At 42.7% G+C, this 19537-nt stretch overlaps 1 protein-coding gene across 1 annotated transcript in view; it reads right to left on the reverse strand.

The window, feature by feature from the left end:
- Nucleotides 1–8218: 8218 nt before the first annotated feature.
- Nucleotides 8219–19537, reverse strand: part of COMMD1 (copper metabolism domain containing 1) — a 114361-nt gene continuing 103042 nt past the window's right edge. Inside the window, exon 3 of the mRNA XM_049870517.1 lies at nucleotides 8219–8326. Coding sequence (XP_049726474.1) covers nucleotides 8294–8326 — 33 coding nt within the window. The 3' untranslated portion in view covers nucleotides 8219–8293. The remainder of the gene's footprint in view (nucleotides 8327–19537) is intronic.

A 19537-nucleotide genomic window follows, 5' to 3' on the forward strand; every position in this document is an offset into this window, starting at 1 on the left:
TAAATCCTACAGAAACCAAATCTCAGAGAAATGATGAAACTCAGCACGGTAGAGTGTTGCGAATTTTAGTTCAAAGTTCTAACTGGGGCCTCTGGTCATTCCTGGTGAGCTACACTCCTGAGCAAACTTATTTGCAAATAATTTTGACTAACAAACTAAAATATATTTACATGAAAGGAATAGGGAAGGAAAAAAATCCACTGAGTTGTTTGTTTAGGCAACACCATTACAAAACCAAATCCGCTGCCACATGGAGTCGGTCCTGATGCACAGCAACCCTACACAGCCCCACCCCTACACTGCAGAGTAGAGCTGCCTCATCACAGGGTTTCCAAGGCTGCAAGCTTTACAGGGAAACACTGGTGGCACAGTGGCTAAGAGCTACGGCTGCTAACTAAAAGGCTGGCAGTTTGAATCCACCAAGCACTCCCTGGAAACCGTATGGGGCAGTTCTACCCTGTCCTACAGGGTCACTATGAGTCAGAATCGACTCGACAGCAATGGGTTTGGTTTTTTTTTTTTTTCAGTCTTTACGGAAGCAGGCTGCCACATCTTTCTCCCATGGAGCAGCTGGTGGGTCCAAACTGCCACCTTCTGGTTAGGAGCTGAGCACTTAACCGCTGCGCCACCAGTGCTCCTTGCAACACTGTTAGTCAGGCAGAAACAAACGATGCAGTGGCACTTGCTTTCTAAGAAGTTCTTGATAACCTACAGGTTAGGATGGGAAACATTTAGGCTCAGCCAGTCTTCTACTACAAAGACCGGAGTACGGAACGAACAGCAACCTCACTGGCAGGGGAGGGAGGCAGAGGTCATACTCACCAAGCCGATTCTAGGATTCTAGACTTCTCCAGGAGGAGCCCTGGTGGCCCAGTGGTTAAGAGATCGGCCACTAACCAAAAGGTCGGCGGTTAGAATCCACCAGCCACGCCTTGGAAACCCTATGGGGCAGTTCTACTCTGTCTTATAGGGTCGCTATGAGTCGGAATTGACTCGATGGCAACAGGTATAGACTTTTCCAACCAGAGGGATCACCAGCTTGTTCTGCAGACAACACCATCTATTTCAGCTTCCTCAAGTGCGCCTTCTCTAAGTTATTCATGACAACACAATCAAGCAGAAAGAGGAATAGTTAGAAAGCAGCATTTCTTTTGGCCTTTGTCTAAAGGAAGCAAACAGAGCTGTATAAGGAACGTAAAGATTGAAAATGACTAAGCATAGGACTTTCAATTTCACAAAATGTTGATTTTAGAAGAAAAAGTTTTGAATGAATTTACAAGAACTGTATCCCATGTATGTGGGAACACTGGGGTTGTATTGGGTTTCCAACCATGGAAGCTTTTCCTTCAGGTCTAATGGTCTCCAGTGCTCAGAGAGTCCTGTGTTTATCAAGTACCCAGTATGTATTTGCTGTTGTTGATGACTATCACACATAATTCCTGGCTTGCTGCTCACCTTGTAGAGCTAAAACATTCTAGCACTGAGTACAGAAATGAGAAAAACACACACACACAAAAGCCATCTGCTGAGTGCCCAGGTCTGCCAGCCCAGTCTGGCAGGAGCCACCTCTGGCCTCACCCTCACTGAATTCCATTTCTGAATGTCATTTGATCTGTAGGAGCTGCCAGGAAGGAGATTAGAAAATGGCACAAAGAAATCTCTCCCAATCCCCGCTACCAGGTCCTATTAAGTGCCCTGCCTGCCACATTGTGTCCGAAGTACAGCCCTGAAGACTGACTCGGGATCTGTGAGAGAATAATACGGGGTGAGGAATGCAGAAAGGATTTGTAGTTACTGCATGGAGTCAGTCATCAGCCTCTCTAGCTCCAACAGTTCCCTGCAAACTCCTGGAGGTGCTGCGCAGGGAGGTAGGAAGAGAGATGCTGGATCTTTATTATCTAGGGTTGAATTCTGAGATGGCTTGGGTTGTGGGAGCCTCTGTTCACAGACAGTAATCATCCCTCACGTCAACACGGCGCTTAAAATTTAAAAAGCCCGTTCACACGCATCATCTCATTTGATCCTTAGAAGAGACCAAGCCAGAAAGTCCCCTGAACAATGAGCAGGAAGTGACAGACCTTGTACACCTAAGCCCAAGGCAAAACCGTTTCAGCCATACCATCCCCGGCAGGAAGATCTCATCAGATAGTGCAAGGGATTCTATGGGCTTTGATGTGCTTCTGATTCCATTTAAGGAGAAAAAGAAAGTAAGGTCTCATTCACTTAAAACTGCCCACGATACTGGAAACTAGAGTTGAAAAGCTCAGTCCCCTGCAGAAGACAAAACAGGCAGTCTGGCTCTCTCTGCAAAGAGATGGGCATTCTTGCTGGTCTCCATTCACTCAGGAGACGCTGAAAGCAGCGGAGGGAACAGAGAGGTCTGCGGGGGCACAGGGAGAGGGCCAAAGCGGTGTAAATCCCCCACCTGAGGGTGAGGTATGAATCCTCTCTGGACCCTGGAGGAAAATGAAATGCCAAAAAAAAGATTTTTTTCAAAAATCAGCCTGGAAGTCAGGAGTAGGAGAGACTGTGGAAGAAGCCTGTCAAATCTGAAGGCATTAGCAAGAGGCATAAACTATACTTAAAGTAATAAAAAAAATTAAAAATAATACTAATACTAACGAAAACCAACAGCGGCTAACATTCACAGAACACATATGAAATGCCAGGCATTACGCTAAATGCTTCGATTCCATTGTTTCATGGTGGTGAAGACAGTTTCACCCCTTCTCACAGGTGAGGAAAGACGCTGAGTAACCTGTTGAAGGCTGCACAGGTGGGAACTGGGAGTGGCGGTTTTACACCCAGGTCTGTCTGGCTTTAAAGCCTGAGCACATACCAGCTGCACAATCCTGACTCCCATAAATAGATACACAGACACGTCACTAACAGTCATTAAGTACCCACATGTGAGTGTCATTGTGTGATTCAGTCAACTTTAACAGAGACTCAGAGAAAAGCTGGGCGTTGACAGCACCATAGCCCAGTCAATGTCCCAGGTAACCAGCTGTCCTGGATTCCGACTCACGGCAACCTCTCGCGTGTCAGAGTGAAACTGTGCTCCGCAGGGTTTTCAATGGCAGGTTTTTCAGAAATACACCTCCAGGCCTTTCTTCCAAGGAGCCACTGGGTGAACTTGAGCTGCCAATCTTTCAGTTAGAAGCCGAGCACATTAACTGTTTGTACCACCCAGAACTCCGGTTAATCTATAAACCAAAAAACCAAACCCACTGCCGTCAAGTTAATTCCGACTCGTAGCAACCCTAGAGGACGGAGCAGAACTGCCCCATAGGGTTTCCAAGGAGCCACTGGGTAGACTTGAGCTGCCAATCTTTCAGTTAGAAGCAGAGCACGTTAACCGTACACACCACCCAGGACCCAAGTTAATCTACAGTGGCCTCTAGGAACATCTGGATAGGCAATGAGGACACCCTAGCAGTGTCTGGAAGGTTTCTATCACCAGCTCTGCATGAACACAGTAGTGTGACCGGGTGGCAGAATAGCCGGTTAACACGTGCATGTGACCCCAGCAGAGAAGCATACCAGAAAGACACTGAGTTCTGACCATCAGACAAGATGGCCTATCCTTTCCTCTCACTTTCTCTAAGTGGGGGTAGGGGTGGGGGGGTTCAGTTTTATATCATATATATGTAGGTACACACATACACTTATGCCCATCAGGAGAGCTGGAGGCAAAGCTGACCTTTGTTATATGCACTAATATCATTGTCGGGCTTCTTGAAAGAGATTCCTTCTACCATTGCCCCAAAGTTAGAGCCAGTAGAACCAAAACATCTACTTAAACCTGAGGTTTTTCCAGTCTATACTCAGCAGGAATTCCCAATTCTGCCCTATTGTCTGACCCTAAGAATACCAAGTTACTTATCTTAAAAAAAAAAAAAAAAAATCACATCAGTGCTTTTGGAATGCAAAAAGAGAAATACACTAAATTGTGAGTTTAAACCTTTAATATTCTTCACATCTGGCCCACATCTATTCCTTGGTCAAGTCAAGGGTAGTGGCCTGGTTGGTGTGAAGGTAAAGAGAACCCTCGAGGATGCCACAAAGAGCATAATTCACTCATACACAATTAAGGCTTGACAGACAACCACCTAAGATGAAGAGAGGGCAGACAGCATATACGCTATTGTGAATAAAAATAAACGAACATAAATAGTAAAAATAAGTAATTCTTCTCAATTTTGTAATCTGTCCTCTCATTTAAAAGAACATATTTACCATTCTATCCAAGATTAAGTTCAGTTAACCAGAAATACAAACTACCTAAAAGGTCAAAAGAAATGGGTTAAATATCAGCCAAAACAACTATTTTGAAGAAAAGTGAGCTATGTTTCAAAAAGAAAACAACCAGTTTTTGGTAAAATTATAATCTCTACTTCCTCTACTTGCTTTTGCCAGGGGAAAAAGGATGAGTAGGATATGGCCCTAAGTCCTGGCTGAGACGTCTCAGTTTGGCTTTGTTGGTTTCTGCTGCTCTTAGTTTGTTATATAATCTCAAACACACAAAGAAACGGTAAAAATAGGACAAGGAACAGCAAGGCCCCTCATGTACTCTTTATCCAGAGTCACCAATTGTTCACTGCTTTACATTTTGCCACATTTGGTTTAATTCAGTATTTTCTAAACACAGGGTGTAGTATGTTGAAATATGTACTAAACTGGAAGGCAATTAAGGACATTTGGCTTCTATTTCAAGGACATCTTAGGCCAGTAACTTCTCACGGTCTCCTCATCTATGTACATTTGGTCTTAAAGTAAGTGTCTGTAGTTAATAAGTCCCCAAATCCTCCTTCTAATGCCTCCTAAATACTGCACAGATATTGATTTTCCTAATTATAGTTTTTATCATGCCACTGCTGGTGGAAGAACCCTTAAAAGTATCTCTCTGCCCATGGATAAAGTCCAGGTTCCTTAGCCTACCAGTCAAGGTCCTCCACGATCCAGTTTCACTCTATACCTCTCAGCTTTATTACCACGCATGGCCCTGCTTGGCCCTCTGCTTCACACAACATACAAACAAGGCCAGTCCGCGTTCCCTGCCTGAGCACTACTCCTGTATCTTCTACTCACGTTATTATTCCCACATGGAAAGTCCTTGCTGCATCTCAGTCTTATACATCTTCCAAGGCCTATATTAAGTCCCGCGTCCTTAATGAAGATTTCCTGGCCACTCCAGTCAACGGGACTCTCCCTCCTCTGAAGTTCTAGAACACTCGCTAGCTGATGCTATAAACGTGACGATTACTGTACACTACCTTACACTGTCTGATTCTATGTTGTGTGTGAGCCTATCCATCCATCTACTAGTTTTTATCCCCAGTGAATAGTGGACCGGAGCTTTGGAGTCATACGGATCTAAATTCAACTCAAAATCAAGACTCTACCACTGTGTGGCTGGCTAGCTTTTGGTTTCCATAGTGATTTTAACAAATTTAGCAGGTACGGTTGTTGTGAGGATTTAATGAGATAATGTATCTAAAATACGTAACACAGTTTTGGGGGATAACACTGTATCTTATACCTCTCTGGTTTTACCACAGCACCTCAAGCCCAGCAACATTAAAATAATATTGGTTGGTTAAACAGCATCTCCATGTACTTTCCCAAAGGAAAAAACTAGTACTTCGCTTCGCTCTGACACTAACACACTGCCTCTAGCAATCTGGTCTGGCCACGGTACTTCGCCACCAGCCTGAAATCAGCAGCAGAGTGCCCCTTCCTGGATGCTTCTATTGGCTGCCTCCTGAGATCCTGTCACTGCCTGTACTAGCCCAAGAAGTACACGTGACACTGGCTAACAGAACAATACCAGACGTGCCCCAGGCAAGTATGTTCCTTCCCACTGAGCTCCGGTGTCACCCTGGCCAGGGCAACGGGGTGAAGAGTCTGAAAGGACACCAAACAAAACTCCAGGCTAGACTGCCAAGAATGTGAACCTACTTAGGGGACTGCTAATGAATAACTAAAAGCAGGGTCAGGAACTCAGGTGCAAACTCTGTTCTTCTTGTCAACCGACCATTGTGAGCCCTAAGAAAGAAGAGGAGAATACTCAAATCAAGCAATTTTCTTATAGCCAAATCAAGAGCTAATTTTAATATTCAACCGTAACACTGAAAAATGAGGAAGTCCACAGTTAGAATGTCCTGATGAGAGGGCAGAGGAGCTGGTATGCAGAGCTCTTCCAGTCTATTGTTTTCATATGATAATCTCATTCTCTTCACTCTCTTAGAAAACACCAATAAAACCATTCCATTTGGCAAAAGATATGAATAGACACTTCACTAAAGAAGACATTCAGGTAGCTAACAGATACATGAGGAAATGTTCATGATCATTAGCCATTATAGAAATGCAGATCAAAACTACGAGATTCCATTTCACTCCAACAAGGCTGGCATTAATCCAAAAAACACAAAATAATAAATGTTGGAGAGGCTATGGAGAGTCCGGAACACTTAGTGGTGGGAATGTCAAGTGGTACAACCACTTTGGAAATCCATTTGGCACTTCCTTAAAAAGCTAGAAATAGAACTACCATATGATCCAGCAATCCCACTCCTTTGAATATATCCTAGAGAAATAAGCGACTTTACACGAACAGATATATGCACACCCATGTTTACTACAGCACTGTTTACATTAGCAAAAAGATGGAACCAATCAAGGTGCCCATCAACGGATGAATGGATAAATAAATTATGGTATATTCACACAATGGAATACTATGCATCAATAAAGAACAGTGAGAATTCTGTGAAACATTTCATAACATGGAGGAACCTGGAAGGCATTATGCTGAGTAAAATTAGTTGTAAAAGGACAAATATTGTATAAGACCATTATAAGAACTTAAGAAATAGTTTAAACTGAGAAGAAAACATTCTTTTGTGGTTACGAGAGGAGGGCGGGTGGGAGGGTGGGAGAGGGGTATTCGCTAATTAGTTGGTAGATAAGACCTACTTTAGGTGAAGGGAAAGACCACACACAATACAGGGGAGGTCAGCACAACCAGACTAAACCAAAAGCCAAGAAGTTTCCTGAATAAACTGAATGCTTCGAAGGCCAGCATAGCAGGGGCAGGGGTTTGGGGACCATGATTTCAGGGGACATCTAAGTCAACTGGCATAATAAAATCTATTAAGAAAACATTCTGCATCCCACTTTGAAGAGTGGCATCTGGGGTCTTAAACGCTAGCAAGCAGCCATCTAAGATGCATCAATTGGTCTCAACCCACCTGGATCAAAGGAAAATGAAGAACACCAAGGACAAAAGGCAATTACGAGCCCAAGAGACAAAAAGGGCCACATGAACCAGAGTATACATCATTCTGAGACCAGAAGAAGTAGATGGTGCCCGGCTACAACCAATGGCTACCCTTACAGGGAACACAACAGAGAACCCGAGGGAGCAGGAGAGCAGTGGGATGCAGACCCCAAATTCTCATAAAAAGACCAGACTTAATGGTCTGAGACTGGAAAGACCCCAGTGGTCATGGCCCCCAGACCTTCTGTTGCCCCAGGACAGGAACCATTCCCGAAGCCAACTCTTCAGACATGGATTGGACTGGACAGTGGGTCGGAGAGGGATGCTGGTGAGGAGGGAGCTTCTCGGGTCAGGTGGACACTGAGACTAGGTCGGCGTCTCCTGCCTGGAGGGGAGATGAGAGGGTGGAGGGGGTTAGAAGCTGGCGAAATGGACACGAAAAGAGAGAGTGGAGGGAGGAGGTGGGCTGCCTCATTAGGGGGAGAGTAACTGGGAGTGGGTAGCCAGGTGTATGTAAGTTTTTGTGTGAGAGACTGACTTGATTTGTAAACTTTCACTTAAAGCACAATAAACCAAACCAAACCCAGTGCCATCGAGCTGATTCCAAGTTTAGCGACCCTACGGCACAATAAAAATTATTAAAAAAAAAAAAATCATTCCATTTATGCTAAATCAATTCTCTATGACAGAGATTAAAACTAAACAAAACTTAAAAAAAAAAAAAAAGGGTTACAGCAGCTGGGTCAACCCCTCAAGGCACAGACCCTCCTCGAGATCGGAATCAAAGTTAACTCTGGTGTTTTGTTGTTAGTTGCCATGGAACTGGCTCCACCTCCTGGAGACCTTTGTTATTAATTCAAATACTCCATCATTTTCCTTTTGTCAATTAAGCTTCAAATAAAAGTCAAACGTCCCAGGGGGTAAAAAAAATAAAATGAAACAAACAAGAAAACTCTTGTACCCCACATTTCAAACGGTGAGGCGGCACCTCCAGCAAAGCTCATGTTCTCACCACTGGCCTGTGATAACGAGGGCTGACATCTGTAATCCGAAAAGAGAAAAGAGAATTCTGATGCAAAGCCTTTATTTTATCTCCATCAATGAAGAGTAAAAATACTTTAACATGAACATTAAAACAGAACTTCCAAAAATTCTTTCATTTATAGAACAGAAGCCCTAAGTCTGAGGGTGCCTTAGAGAAATACTCACACTTAGACTAAAATGAGGAGCTTTAGAAACGGAATTTTCATCTAGAGATAAAATTTAAACAGATGAGAATAAAACTGCTGTGCCCTGAAGGTCACTATTATTAGTCCCTGAGGACATAATGGCTCTATTGGGTATTTCCAGAATGCCATATATACTTTTGCAGACATCCTTAATTCAGGGTGAGAAACACTTCTCAGCTAACTCTACTGCACCACTTAAGAGATCTCAGAAATATTGAAACCACTTAAGGTTAGGGAACAGCCCTAGTGGCGCAGTGGCTGCTAACCGAAAGGTCAGCATTTCAAACCCACTAGCCGTTCTGAGGGAGAAAGATTTACAGCCTACAGATTTAAAGCCTTGGAAACCCTATGGGGCAGCTCTACTCTGTCCTATGGGGTTGCTATGAGTTGGAACGGACTCCACAGCAAGGGTTTTTGGTTAAGGGCAGGGTTAGAAAGTAGTCCCTGTGTGTAAGTCCTGCCCTTTGACAAGTATTTCCCTCTCCCTCTACAAGAAGGTCAAGAAGTGAGCCCTCTCCATCATTATCCATGGAACCCAAAACAGCATCGTGGGGGGAAAAAAATGGCTGGTTTGAGAGTTACACAATTTAAGTTTAGGTTTGACTTGGGAAAGTCATTTAATTTCTATGAATCTGGTTTCCAAGTCTAAAAGATGGAAAAATCATACCTACTTTATAGGACTGTTCAACGACTAAGTAAGGTGGCCCTGGCCCTTATGCACCCAGCACTGGTCAGGTGTGAGGCCTGCTGGCAACAGGTGGTAATCTCTTCCTACCTTCTTATACCCATCCTGTCCCCTGATATTTTACAAGAATTCTACTGAATACTTTGTACCAGCTCTGATTTCTTCAAAACAAGCAGTTGCTGTTAATACTGACAGTCATGTGAAAGGCTCTTGGGGCCAAACACTGCCCCAGAGAAACAAAACAGCTCTCACACGGGGGAACAGTACCAACTGCCTCAGGCCTTTTCAAGCTCCTAACAGAAATTCCTTTCCTGCAGATTTTTACAGTATTACTTAACATCCTAAGATCCCTGGAAGCTATGAGAATGCTATTGCCTTCTTTCCCTTCTTCATAGAGGCCTTTATTCAGTAAGACCACCTCCTGGATTCAAATATTAGGAATCAGAAAAGGCCAGGTTCAACCTTGAAATAACTGGCAAAGCCTCAGAACTGAACACCAAGCCCTTCTTAACCTTTCAGAATCTGGATTTCTGTGCTTTCTGTTCTTGAAAATGGCCAATCTGCTGATGTACTGGTTCGAACATGTATGTGTAGCTCCCTCAAGAGCATTATCAAAGAGCTCTTCCTAGGTAGAAGACGTCTCACTGTGAGACAGGGACAGAAGGCTAGAGAGCCTCAAGGCCGTTGGTCTGGCCCGTTGATCTGTGGGGGATGTTACAAGACAACCCATACATACAGCCCGTAATTCACAAAGTATTACATATCTCTCTCCCAAGTTGTATTTCAGGACCTCACTATGAGGGTGGGATCTTACATATCTCTCTCAAGTTGTTCTCCAGGACCCCACCATAGGGGGTGGTGTTACTAGACAACCCACATCCTGGCCTCTGACGCATAAAGTTCCACATATCTTTGGCACTGGCTGGCTTATCTTCCCTACAAGCTGCTTTCCAAAGATGAATAGAATCAGCTGATCCCTGGGGCACGCGCAGTGAAAACGGGTGCGATCTTACAGTCCTGTCAAGTGGCCGCAGAGACTGCAATGAGGTGACACTGTCCAAACGATTCCACCCTGGGCTCCAGAGGCGAACACACCTAATTTCTTAACCCCTCTATTTCTCAGAAAGCCCTGCCTTTTCCCCCAAAAGCAACGAATAAAACATGAGATCCTTCCCGCCGAAAACCCCTTATAAACTCCAGGAAAACCTCCATTCAGGGAGAGACTGGAGGCTAGCATAGGCAGAAGCCCCTCTCCGTCCCTCCCTTCCGAGCTTTTGTTTTCTTCTCTGTCATTAATAAACCTTTGTTCATGTAGAACTTCTGAGCCTCTCCTGGTCATTCTTGGTCAGTAGAAGGCAAGAACCTAAACAGGACTTGGTCCCAAGCTGGAAAGACTCGTCCTGTAGCAATTGGAGTCCAGAATCTCAGATCATGACTATTATCCAATAAAGCCGTGCTTCCCAACCTTCCCCACCTCATGGCATAGTCAGCTCTTCAAAGTACTGATGGTTACAGAGGGTTATGGTACAAGCAGCATAGAGAGAAGAGGTATAAAAAGATAAACCCATCAGCCGCCTGACCCAGATATTACCACATAAACATAACTGTTTCAACTCCAAGCAGCTTAAGGTCACTCCCTCACAGGGCTCACCACCCTTTCATACCTAAAGGAGAAAGCAGAAGTCAGAAAAGCAGCCAACTTTTGACTTGGGGCAGCAGGCTCACAAAACCCTAAGTTAGTGAATTAGTCATTAAACACTTATTGAGCATCTTATCCTTCCCAGGGATAGTTCTAGACACTGAGGGTTCAGCTGAAAACAAGACAATTTCTGCCTTTGAGGAGTTTACATTCTAGTGAGAAAATAAAGACAATAAGTTTTTTAAAAATTAAAAAGGCATTTTCAGTTATTGAAAAGTTGTTATAAAGAAAATAAAAAAGATTAATATGACAGAGAGTGACTTGAAGGGAGTGTTATTTTAGCTAGGGTGATCAAGGAATGCCCTCCTAAAGAGGTGACATTTCAGTCCAACCTATGTGAAGATCTAGAGCTGACCAATACGGTAGCCACATGTGGCTGCTGAGCACTTGAAATGTAGCTAGACCAAAGTATAAATTACACACTGAATTCTGAAGAATTAGTACCAAAAAAAAGAAAAAACTTAAAATATAATTAATAATTTCTTAATATTGATTACATGTTGAATTGATACTATCTTGGCTATACTGGGCTAAGTAAAATATACTACTAAATTTAATTTTACCTGTTTTTACTGTTTAAAATTACGGCTACTAGAAAATTCTAAATTCTATACGTGAATTGCATTATATTTCCATCCAACAGTGGTAGTCTAGAGTAAGAACACTCCGAGAAGTCCTTAAAGGAAGAATAATTATTGGCCAATGTTCAAAATTCTGGAGGTGTCACATAAAAATGTAGTTTCTGGAATCTTCTGAAATAACAAAGATCTGACAGTACTAAGCGCACTTTTCTACAAGAGGACAGCAGGCTATAGCTGTGAAATGGCTATCCCTTTAGATGATGTGTGTTCATGTCAGTCCACCTCGCCTTATTTTATTGTCTCCCCATGGTTGTCCCAGCCTTCATTAGCCCTCTACTTGACCTGTCTGCCCCAGAGGCAACTAAATTTGAGAACTGAACTGAACTGGGCTACAGATACACAAGGAAAGGAATGACAGTCAAGAGTCTCAGAAACCGGACCTGTTTCACAACTCTGGCAATTAACTGACTTTGACTGAAATATCTATGTTAGAGCTAAAATTTGCTGCTAAGGATTCATGAAGAGAATTTGTGGGAGTGTAAGAAACAGCAAATTATGGAAATGTGAGGTCAATGGGTTCTCAGTGAAATCCAAAGAGAAAGGGGCAAGGAAGGGAATTAACAGCTGCCAAAAGTATCTGCTGGATGGAAGTGAATCACCAACCAATAGAGCTCTCTACAATATGCTCGGCATTTAATTATCTTCTTCTTATGATAAGGTTACCTAAAATTATTGAGCAGGAATCTAAGTTATGATCATCATGCTGAATAGCTGCCTGAAGTATTGCCAGAGAAAAGTTTAAAACAGATATAAACCAGAATCATCTTTTGTAGGTCAGTTCTGGGTATAGCTCTAGATGAAAAATATAGTCATTAAAATCTTAAATTTATAAATTAACAGTTTTGATGTCATGAGAAAACTGCTAGCCACCTCCCAGGTGGTTTATTCAAGGAGCCAAGACTGAATGGATTATAGATAGGGGCTAACCCAGTTCCAAAATTCAATTCTCACTTTATTGTCTATTTGCTATGGACTTAATGTCATTGCTGTCCTTTGGAAACACATAAAACAGCAGGATGAGATCACTCATAGGGAGATAATGATGACCCAAACAGTATAATGTTACAAAGCACAAGACCAGGAATGAGAAAATCTAGGATCTACTTCCAATTCTATCACTTAATGTCCACGTGAACTTGGGGAATTCACTTAAACTCTTGGAGCCTTACTTTTCTTCATCTATTCTATTCCACTTTGTAGGGTTTTTAGGAGGTTCAAATGAGGCAACAGAATAAAAGAACTTCAAGACGTTTAAAATGCTGGACAAAAAAAAAAGAACACACTGGACAAATATCAACTGTTATCACTTAATCAAGGCTTTTATAAAGAGACTTAGATGAGAGAAGAGACAGAAGTAACTCTAAGACTAAAACAAGTCCCTGTTTGTGTGTATTAGCTGCTTTGAAATCTCCTCTTCCATTCTGTTGTCCCAAAGGGCTTACTTACCCTTTGAAGGAAATGTACCCTAAAAAGTGATGTGAGGGCTCAAGTCCTTGGTGATGGTGCCAAGACTGGAAAATTACTTTCTGAGAGGCAGTTCATTTTTTGGTACCTGACCCATGATTATATATCCTGACTTTATAAGTTATTCTTGCTGATTATTAATTAAGAGGAAGTAAGTATGAAATCCCTTCTTCTGGCTGCTAAGACACTGATTTTCAAGGATCTAGGAAAACAGCACGTCTCTCTCTTATCTCCTTGGAAGACTGCTCTTTTATTTTCCTTGGGTATCTCTATAGCCACTATCTCAATTTCAATTGCCGGGGTGTGCTGCCATATTATAGGGAGAGTAACTAGGGTCACATAACAATATGTGCATAAGTTTTTGTATGAGGAACTGACTTGAACTGTAAGCTTTCACTGAAAGCACAATAAAAAAAAAAAAAAATCAACTGCCAATGGGGCAGGCAGGTTGTAGAGAGTTAAAGCAGGCTGGACAGCAAGGGGGAGATGGGTGAGGCGTGGTGGAAGTACAGTGAGCTCAAGTGTACCTAACAGTCATTTCTCAGCTCCAGCCTGTTGCTGTCTTGTAGAAAAGTGGGCTCAATGTTGCCAGATCTTTGTTATTTCAAAAGAGTCAAGAAGCTGCATTTTTATGTGACACCCTCCAAATCTAATTTTATTTGCAAAAGTCATCTGGGGCTACTCTAAATTCAAAGTGAAGATACCCTTCTGCCAGTGAAAGGACGAATCCTTTTTTTTAAAAAATAAAGTATTCATTGATCCTGATATATAATGTGTTATTCTGATTTGAGAAGTCAATACTAAGTAGGCCCTTGAAAGCTAGAGATGCGGGAGAGGGCATTTTAGGCCGAGTAAACAGTATGTGCAAAGGCCCTGAAGTAGAAATAGGCCTGCCATGCTGAGAGGAGGTGAATGAATAGACTAGACCAGCTGAAAGAGAGGACTCCTATACAGGAGTGGGACACAGAAGGGAAAAACTGGTGAAAGAGTTTGAATTCCGCAGTAAGTTAGAATTTTTATAGTCTTCAAAGGAAAAATGTCTATAGACAATGGAGAACCACTGTGAGCACGGGAGTCATCTTATTTCATATCTTGCTAAGGATTATATGTTGCTGTTCTTTCCATTTTTTCAGATTAGAGGATAAGGCTGAAAGTTGACCTATGAAATCTGGAGTTGTGAAAAATCTCCAGACGAATGCCAGCTTAATTAACCAAGCACACTAAGTCAACTCTGTTGGCACTGTGGTGGTCAAGGCTTTCAAAGCAAAAATTAAATGATCTCTAAAGGGCTATTTCTTTCTGATCAATAAAAACATTTAGAATTTAAAACTCAAAGAAAATGCTACTGGACAGTTTGGCACACTGTCAGATTCATCAGGCTGAGCTCTCACCAGCCTGCCTGTCAGCTGGCAAGATGCTGGGTGGGAAACGTCGGCTTCGTAAAAGTCTTCCACCATGGGTAAAGGCCCGTGACGCACCTCCACCCACGTTCGCCATCCAGAGACACATCTCCAGCAGCTCGTGTGTCAACCTCAGGCCATTTCTGTCTTCCAGCAACAAATGACTCTGAGGCTTCCAGTCCAATTGATACTCTCAGTAAAATCCCTGGAAACAAGTGGCCAGGAGAATAACCTAGTGACATTCACTGTGATATACAATACTCAAATATCAAATTAAATGGACTTTGCTTTTTTAAAGAGAGCCTGGTAGCACAGTGGATAAACTGCTCAGCTGTTAACTGAAAGGTTGGCAGTTCAAACCCACCAGCCACTCGGCAGAAGAAAGATGTGGCAGTCTGCTTCCTGAAAGATTACAGTCTTGGAAACCCTATGGGGCAGTTCTACTCTGTCCTACCAAGTCGTTATGAGTCAGAATCTACTCAAGGGCAATGGGTGTTGCTTTGGTTGCTTTTTAAGAGAAAATATCCTAGAGGGCAGGCCTGAAAAACACCATACAAACATTACTAAGGAAATGAAATGTTATTACGAAGGCAATGAAAGAAAGAAACATTAGTGATTTTTGGCCAGATATGCAACATGATCACAGTAGATGGTGAGGAAGACTAGCCTGGTGGTAAGGAGTCCCTGGGTGGTGCAAATGGTTAACACATTCGGATGCTAACTGAAAGGTTGGAGGTTCGCATCCACCCAGAGATGCCTCGGAAGAAAGGCCTGGTGACCCACTTCCAAAAAATTAGCCACGGAAAACCCTACAGAGCATAATTCTACTCTAACACAAATAGGGTTGCCATAAGTTGGAGTCAAGTCGAAGGCAAGTGGTCAATCTGGTGGTAACATGCAGGAGGATGGCTGAAGTGGGGAGAAAGATCAGAAGCAGGGAGACTGATCTGAGCAAACGCACAATTAGGAACGAGCATGGTGTATGTCCAGAACAGTGACAAGGCCAGTCTGCTCGCACAGAGCCTCAGAAGTCACCGGAAACTGTTATTACTCTCCTTCTATGAGCACAGTATATCTCCAGAACAGTGACAAGGCCAGTCTGCTCGCACAGAGCCTCGGAAGTCACCAGAAACTGTTATTACTCTCCTTCAATGAGCATGGTATATCTGTAGAACAGTGACAAGGCCAGTCTGCTCACAGAGTGCCTCGGAAGTCACCGGAAACTGTTATTACTCTCCTTCAATGAGCATGGTATATCTGTAGAGCAGTGACAAGGCCAGTCTGCTCACAGAGAGCCTCGGAAGTCACTGGAAACTGTTATTACTCTCCTTCTATGAGCACAGTATATCTCCAGAACAGTGACAAGGCCAGTCTGCTCACAGAGAGCCTCGGAAGTCACCGGAAACTGTTATTACTCTCCTTCAACGAGCATGGTGTATCTGAAGAACAGTGAGAAGGCCAGTTTGCTCACACAGAGCCTTGGAAATCACTGGAAACTGTTATTACTTTCCTTCAAGCATGTGTCTTTCTCTTACACACACACACACACCTTATAGCGTCTTTGCTTCTTTCTGCTTACAAGCTCTGTTTTATTCTCCCTTCCTGAAAGCATCTTCCTTTTAGGAAAGATGACTACCTAAATCGAAGCTCTACATGAGCTCTGATCTACCGTGCCCACCATCATCTGGCAGCTTCCCTATGTCATTAAGCTGAGAACCCTGAGAATATTTCACCCCAAAACTATTATGTCTGCCTGAGCAGAGCCCATCACACCACACCATGTCACAAATACCTGCTTAGCCTATGGATGGATCTTTTGTTCAGGTTCTCTTCTGATCTAATTATCTGGGACCAACGGGTAAGACTGAAAAGCTGGCACGATCTACTGCTCACACAGCAAGGACTGTAGGGAAAGTGGGTTCTCTTAGGTCAGCTGGCACGCTAGGGCAGGCAATGACAGGCATTTTTTGGTACAGCTCAGGGAGGGCAGAAAATAAGGGTCCCTTGTAAAGCATAAGGAACTCTCTTAAAGCCCAGCAAAAGTGACGGCCCCTTAAATTAGCAAATGTGTGAAATTAAGTGGTGCCCAATGGAAACAAATTAATCTGCTACAAACTGTGCGTGGGCACCTCGACTCAAGCAAACTACCATAAATTAGAAACTGAGTTTCACACAAACAAAAGCTGTTCATTTTCTAAAAGATTCCACAAGGTATCTTTTAAATATAATCCTCTAATGCTGAAAACTTACTAAATTTTTAAAAATTCTATTTCCATACAATTTTCTAAGAACATACGTATTATTAAGCATAAATGGCAAATTTATTTCAAAAACTGATTATTCAATAAATTCTATTTGGGCTTAATATTTATATACCACTATGTATTCTTAGAAACTCATAGCGACCCTATAGGACAGAGCAGAACTACCCCATAGAGCTTCCAAGGAGGGCCTGGCGGATTCGAACTGCCAACCCCCTTTGGTTAGCAGCCGTAGCACTTAACCACTACGCCACCAGGGTCTCGCTATGAGTCAGAATCGACTCGATGGTACTGGGTTAATCTTAGAAAAGGTGAACAGCAATGTTGTATCCTTTCACCATACCTATTCAATCTGTACGCTAAGCAAATAATCCGAGATGCTGGACCATATGAAGAACAGGGCATCAGGATTGGAGGAAGACTCATTAACAACCTGCGTTACACAGATGACACAGTCTTGCTTGCTAAAAGAGGACTTGAAGATCAAAGACCACAGCCTTCAGTATGGATTACACCTCAACATAAAAAAAAACAAAAATCCTCCTAAGCTACTATGTCATAGTTATTTGCTTTGTTTATATGACTGTTTCCTGAGCCCAGGGGACAAGAGGCTGTGTTTTGTTTACTGTTGCACCCCCAGCACCCAGGTCATGACTGGCACATAGCACGCACTTAAAATGATGAGTGAGTGGCTGGATGGAAGGATGTGCAAATGGAACAAATTAAGGGACATTTTGAATCCCATCAGCCCATATTAGTGTTTTTCAACAAGCTTTACAGAAAAGAATACAGAAGAGAACACACACAACATTAAGATTTTGTTTATTGTGGATAACAGCAGACCCATTTTTGTCTGCCAATGCCAGGAAACGTACAAAGACAGCAACTTTGTTTTCAGCTTTTACCATCTGTGAAGCAAAATTATTCTTCCTAGTCATTTCTTTTTTTAGTGGAAGTATGGTGATGAATCAATTCTTGAAACTGCTTACTTGATCTGTTCAATGAATTATAGAATTCAACTACAAGATGAAAGCAAAGATTACTACATGCAAAGTTACAGAGGTGTGACTATGTGTGGGGAAGCTACACAACAGTCTATACCCACAATATGCTTATGGAAGACGTGTCTCTACACAGTGAATTATGATCCGAGGTAAAATGTCTTGGTTTCCTAGTGCTGCCATAACAAATTACCACAAACTGGGTGGCTGTAGGACATCAGAAATTTATTCTCTCACCATTTAGGAGACCAAAAGTCCAAAGTCATGGTGTAGGCGGGGTTGGTTCCTTCTGGAGGCACTGAGGGAGAAGCCATTCCACGCCTCTCTCTTAGCTTTGATGGTTGCCAGGAATTCTTGGCATTCCTTGGCTCGTAGCCATATAATCCAACCTCTGCTCCCATCATCACATGGCCTGCTTACATAGGGCCCTTGGCTCGTTGAGCCATATAATCCAACCTCTGCTCCCATCAACACATGGCCTGCTTACATAGGGCCCTTGGCTCGTTGAGCCATATAATCCAACCTCTGCTCCCATCAACACATGGCCTGCTTACATAGGGCCCTTGGCTCGTTGAGCCATATAATCCAACCTCTGCTCCCATCAACAAATGGCCTGCTTACATAGTGCCCATGCAAGCATGTCCTCATCTTAACTAATTATAGCTGCAAACACCTTATTTCCAAATAAAATCATATTCTGAGGTTCCAGATGGACACGATTTTGTGGGGACACCATTTAATCCATCATGAACGTCAAAGACATAAGAGAAAAGGTTTAGGCCAGGTATTAGGAAAACACATACAAGATGGATATTGATTTTGACTAAAGGAATTAAAGCATTTCATGGAGGAAATGGCATCCGTGCTAGGCTTTGAAGTATGGCTAGAATCTTTACAGGAAGAAATAAAGGAGAGATGTTTTGGGGTAGAGGGAATGGCAAAAGTACAATAATAGTTCAGGGAGTGTTTGTTTAAAACAGTTATTTAAAGTTTAAAAGTCTGATCTGATGGAAGAAGGAGAGTCAAGGTGGGATATAGTTAAAGACTGGATTTCATACTAAGGTGTTAGGATTTCATACATCAGGTGACAGGAAGCAATTCAAGAGGAGTCAGGCACCCAGGTGTATAATTTAAGAAGCAGTGTGAAATGCAGACTAAAAAGCAAAACATGAGAGAATAGGAAAAGAGGGCCTGATCTAGCACAGTGGCCACGGGAATGGAGGGATAGATGGACACACAAGATATTGTATACACAGAGGATTAGGTCACCAAGGAGGTTAGAAGTGAGGGAGAGAAGAGTAATGAAGATCACTGATAGGTTCAGCCTGAGTTATGAGTATGATGCCATTAACTGAAGTGGGAAAACACATACTTAAAGTAAGAATAAGACATGGAGCTGGAAGTGTCTGTGATACATTTACGCAGCATTGTTTCCATGAGGTTAAGAAACATAGATCTGAGTCTTTGAAAAGGGAGCTCTAAAGACATAGATGTGGCAGTTACATGGAACTGACAGTGAAGATAGTGGGGGATGGATGTGATTTTCAATGAAAAGCGCACAGAAAAGAGGAGAAAACTGAGGGTAGAAGTGCATTTACAGGATAATTAGTGAAGTAGTGAGGAAGGTATCAATGAAGGAGAGAGAAGGAAAGGAGAGAAAGAGGAGAGAGCAGTGTCACAGAAGTCAAGGCAGGGGTCAAAGTATCAGATGTGACATGTGGATGCAAATGAGGGACAGGAAGACGATGTTGAGTCTGGTGGTTAACAAGTTACTGGTGATCTCTGCCAGAAGAGTTTAAGAAAAGCAGTAGGAGGAAGAAGATGGTTACCACTCAGGCTAAGAAATAAACAGGCAGTAAAAAAATACCGTGA

Source organism: Elephas maximus, chromosome 26 (genome assembly GCF_024166365.1).
Source record: "Elephas maximus indicus isolate mEleMax1 chromosome 26, mEleMax1 primary haplotype, whole genome shotgun sequence".
Lineage (NCBI taxonomy): Eukaryota > Metazoa > Chordata > Mammalia > Proboscidea > Elephantidae > Elephas > Elephas maximus.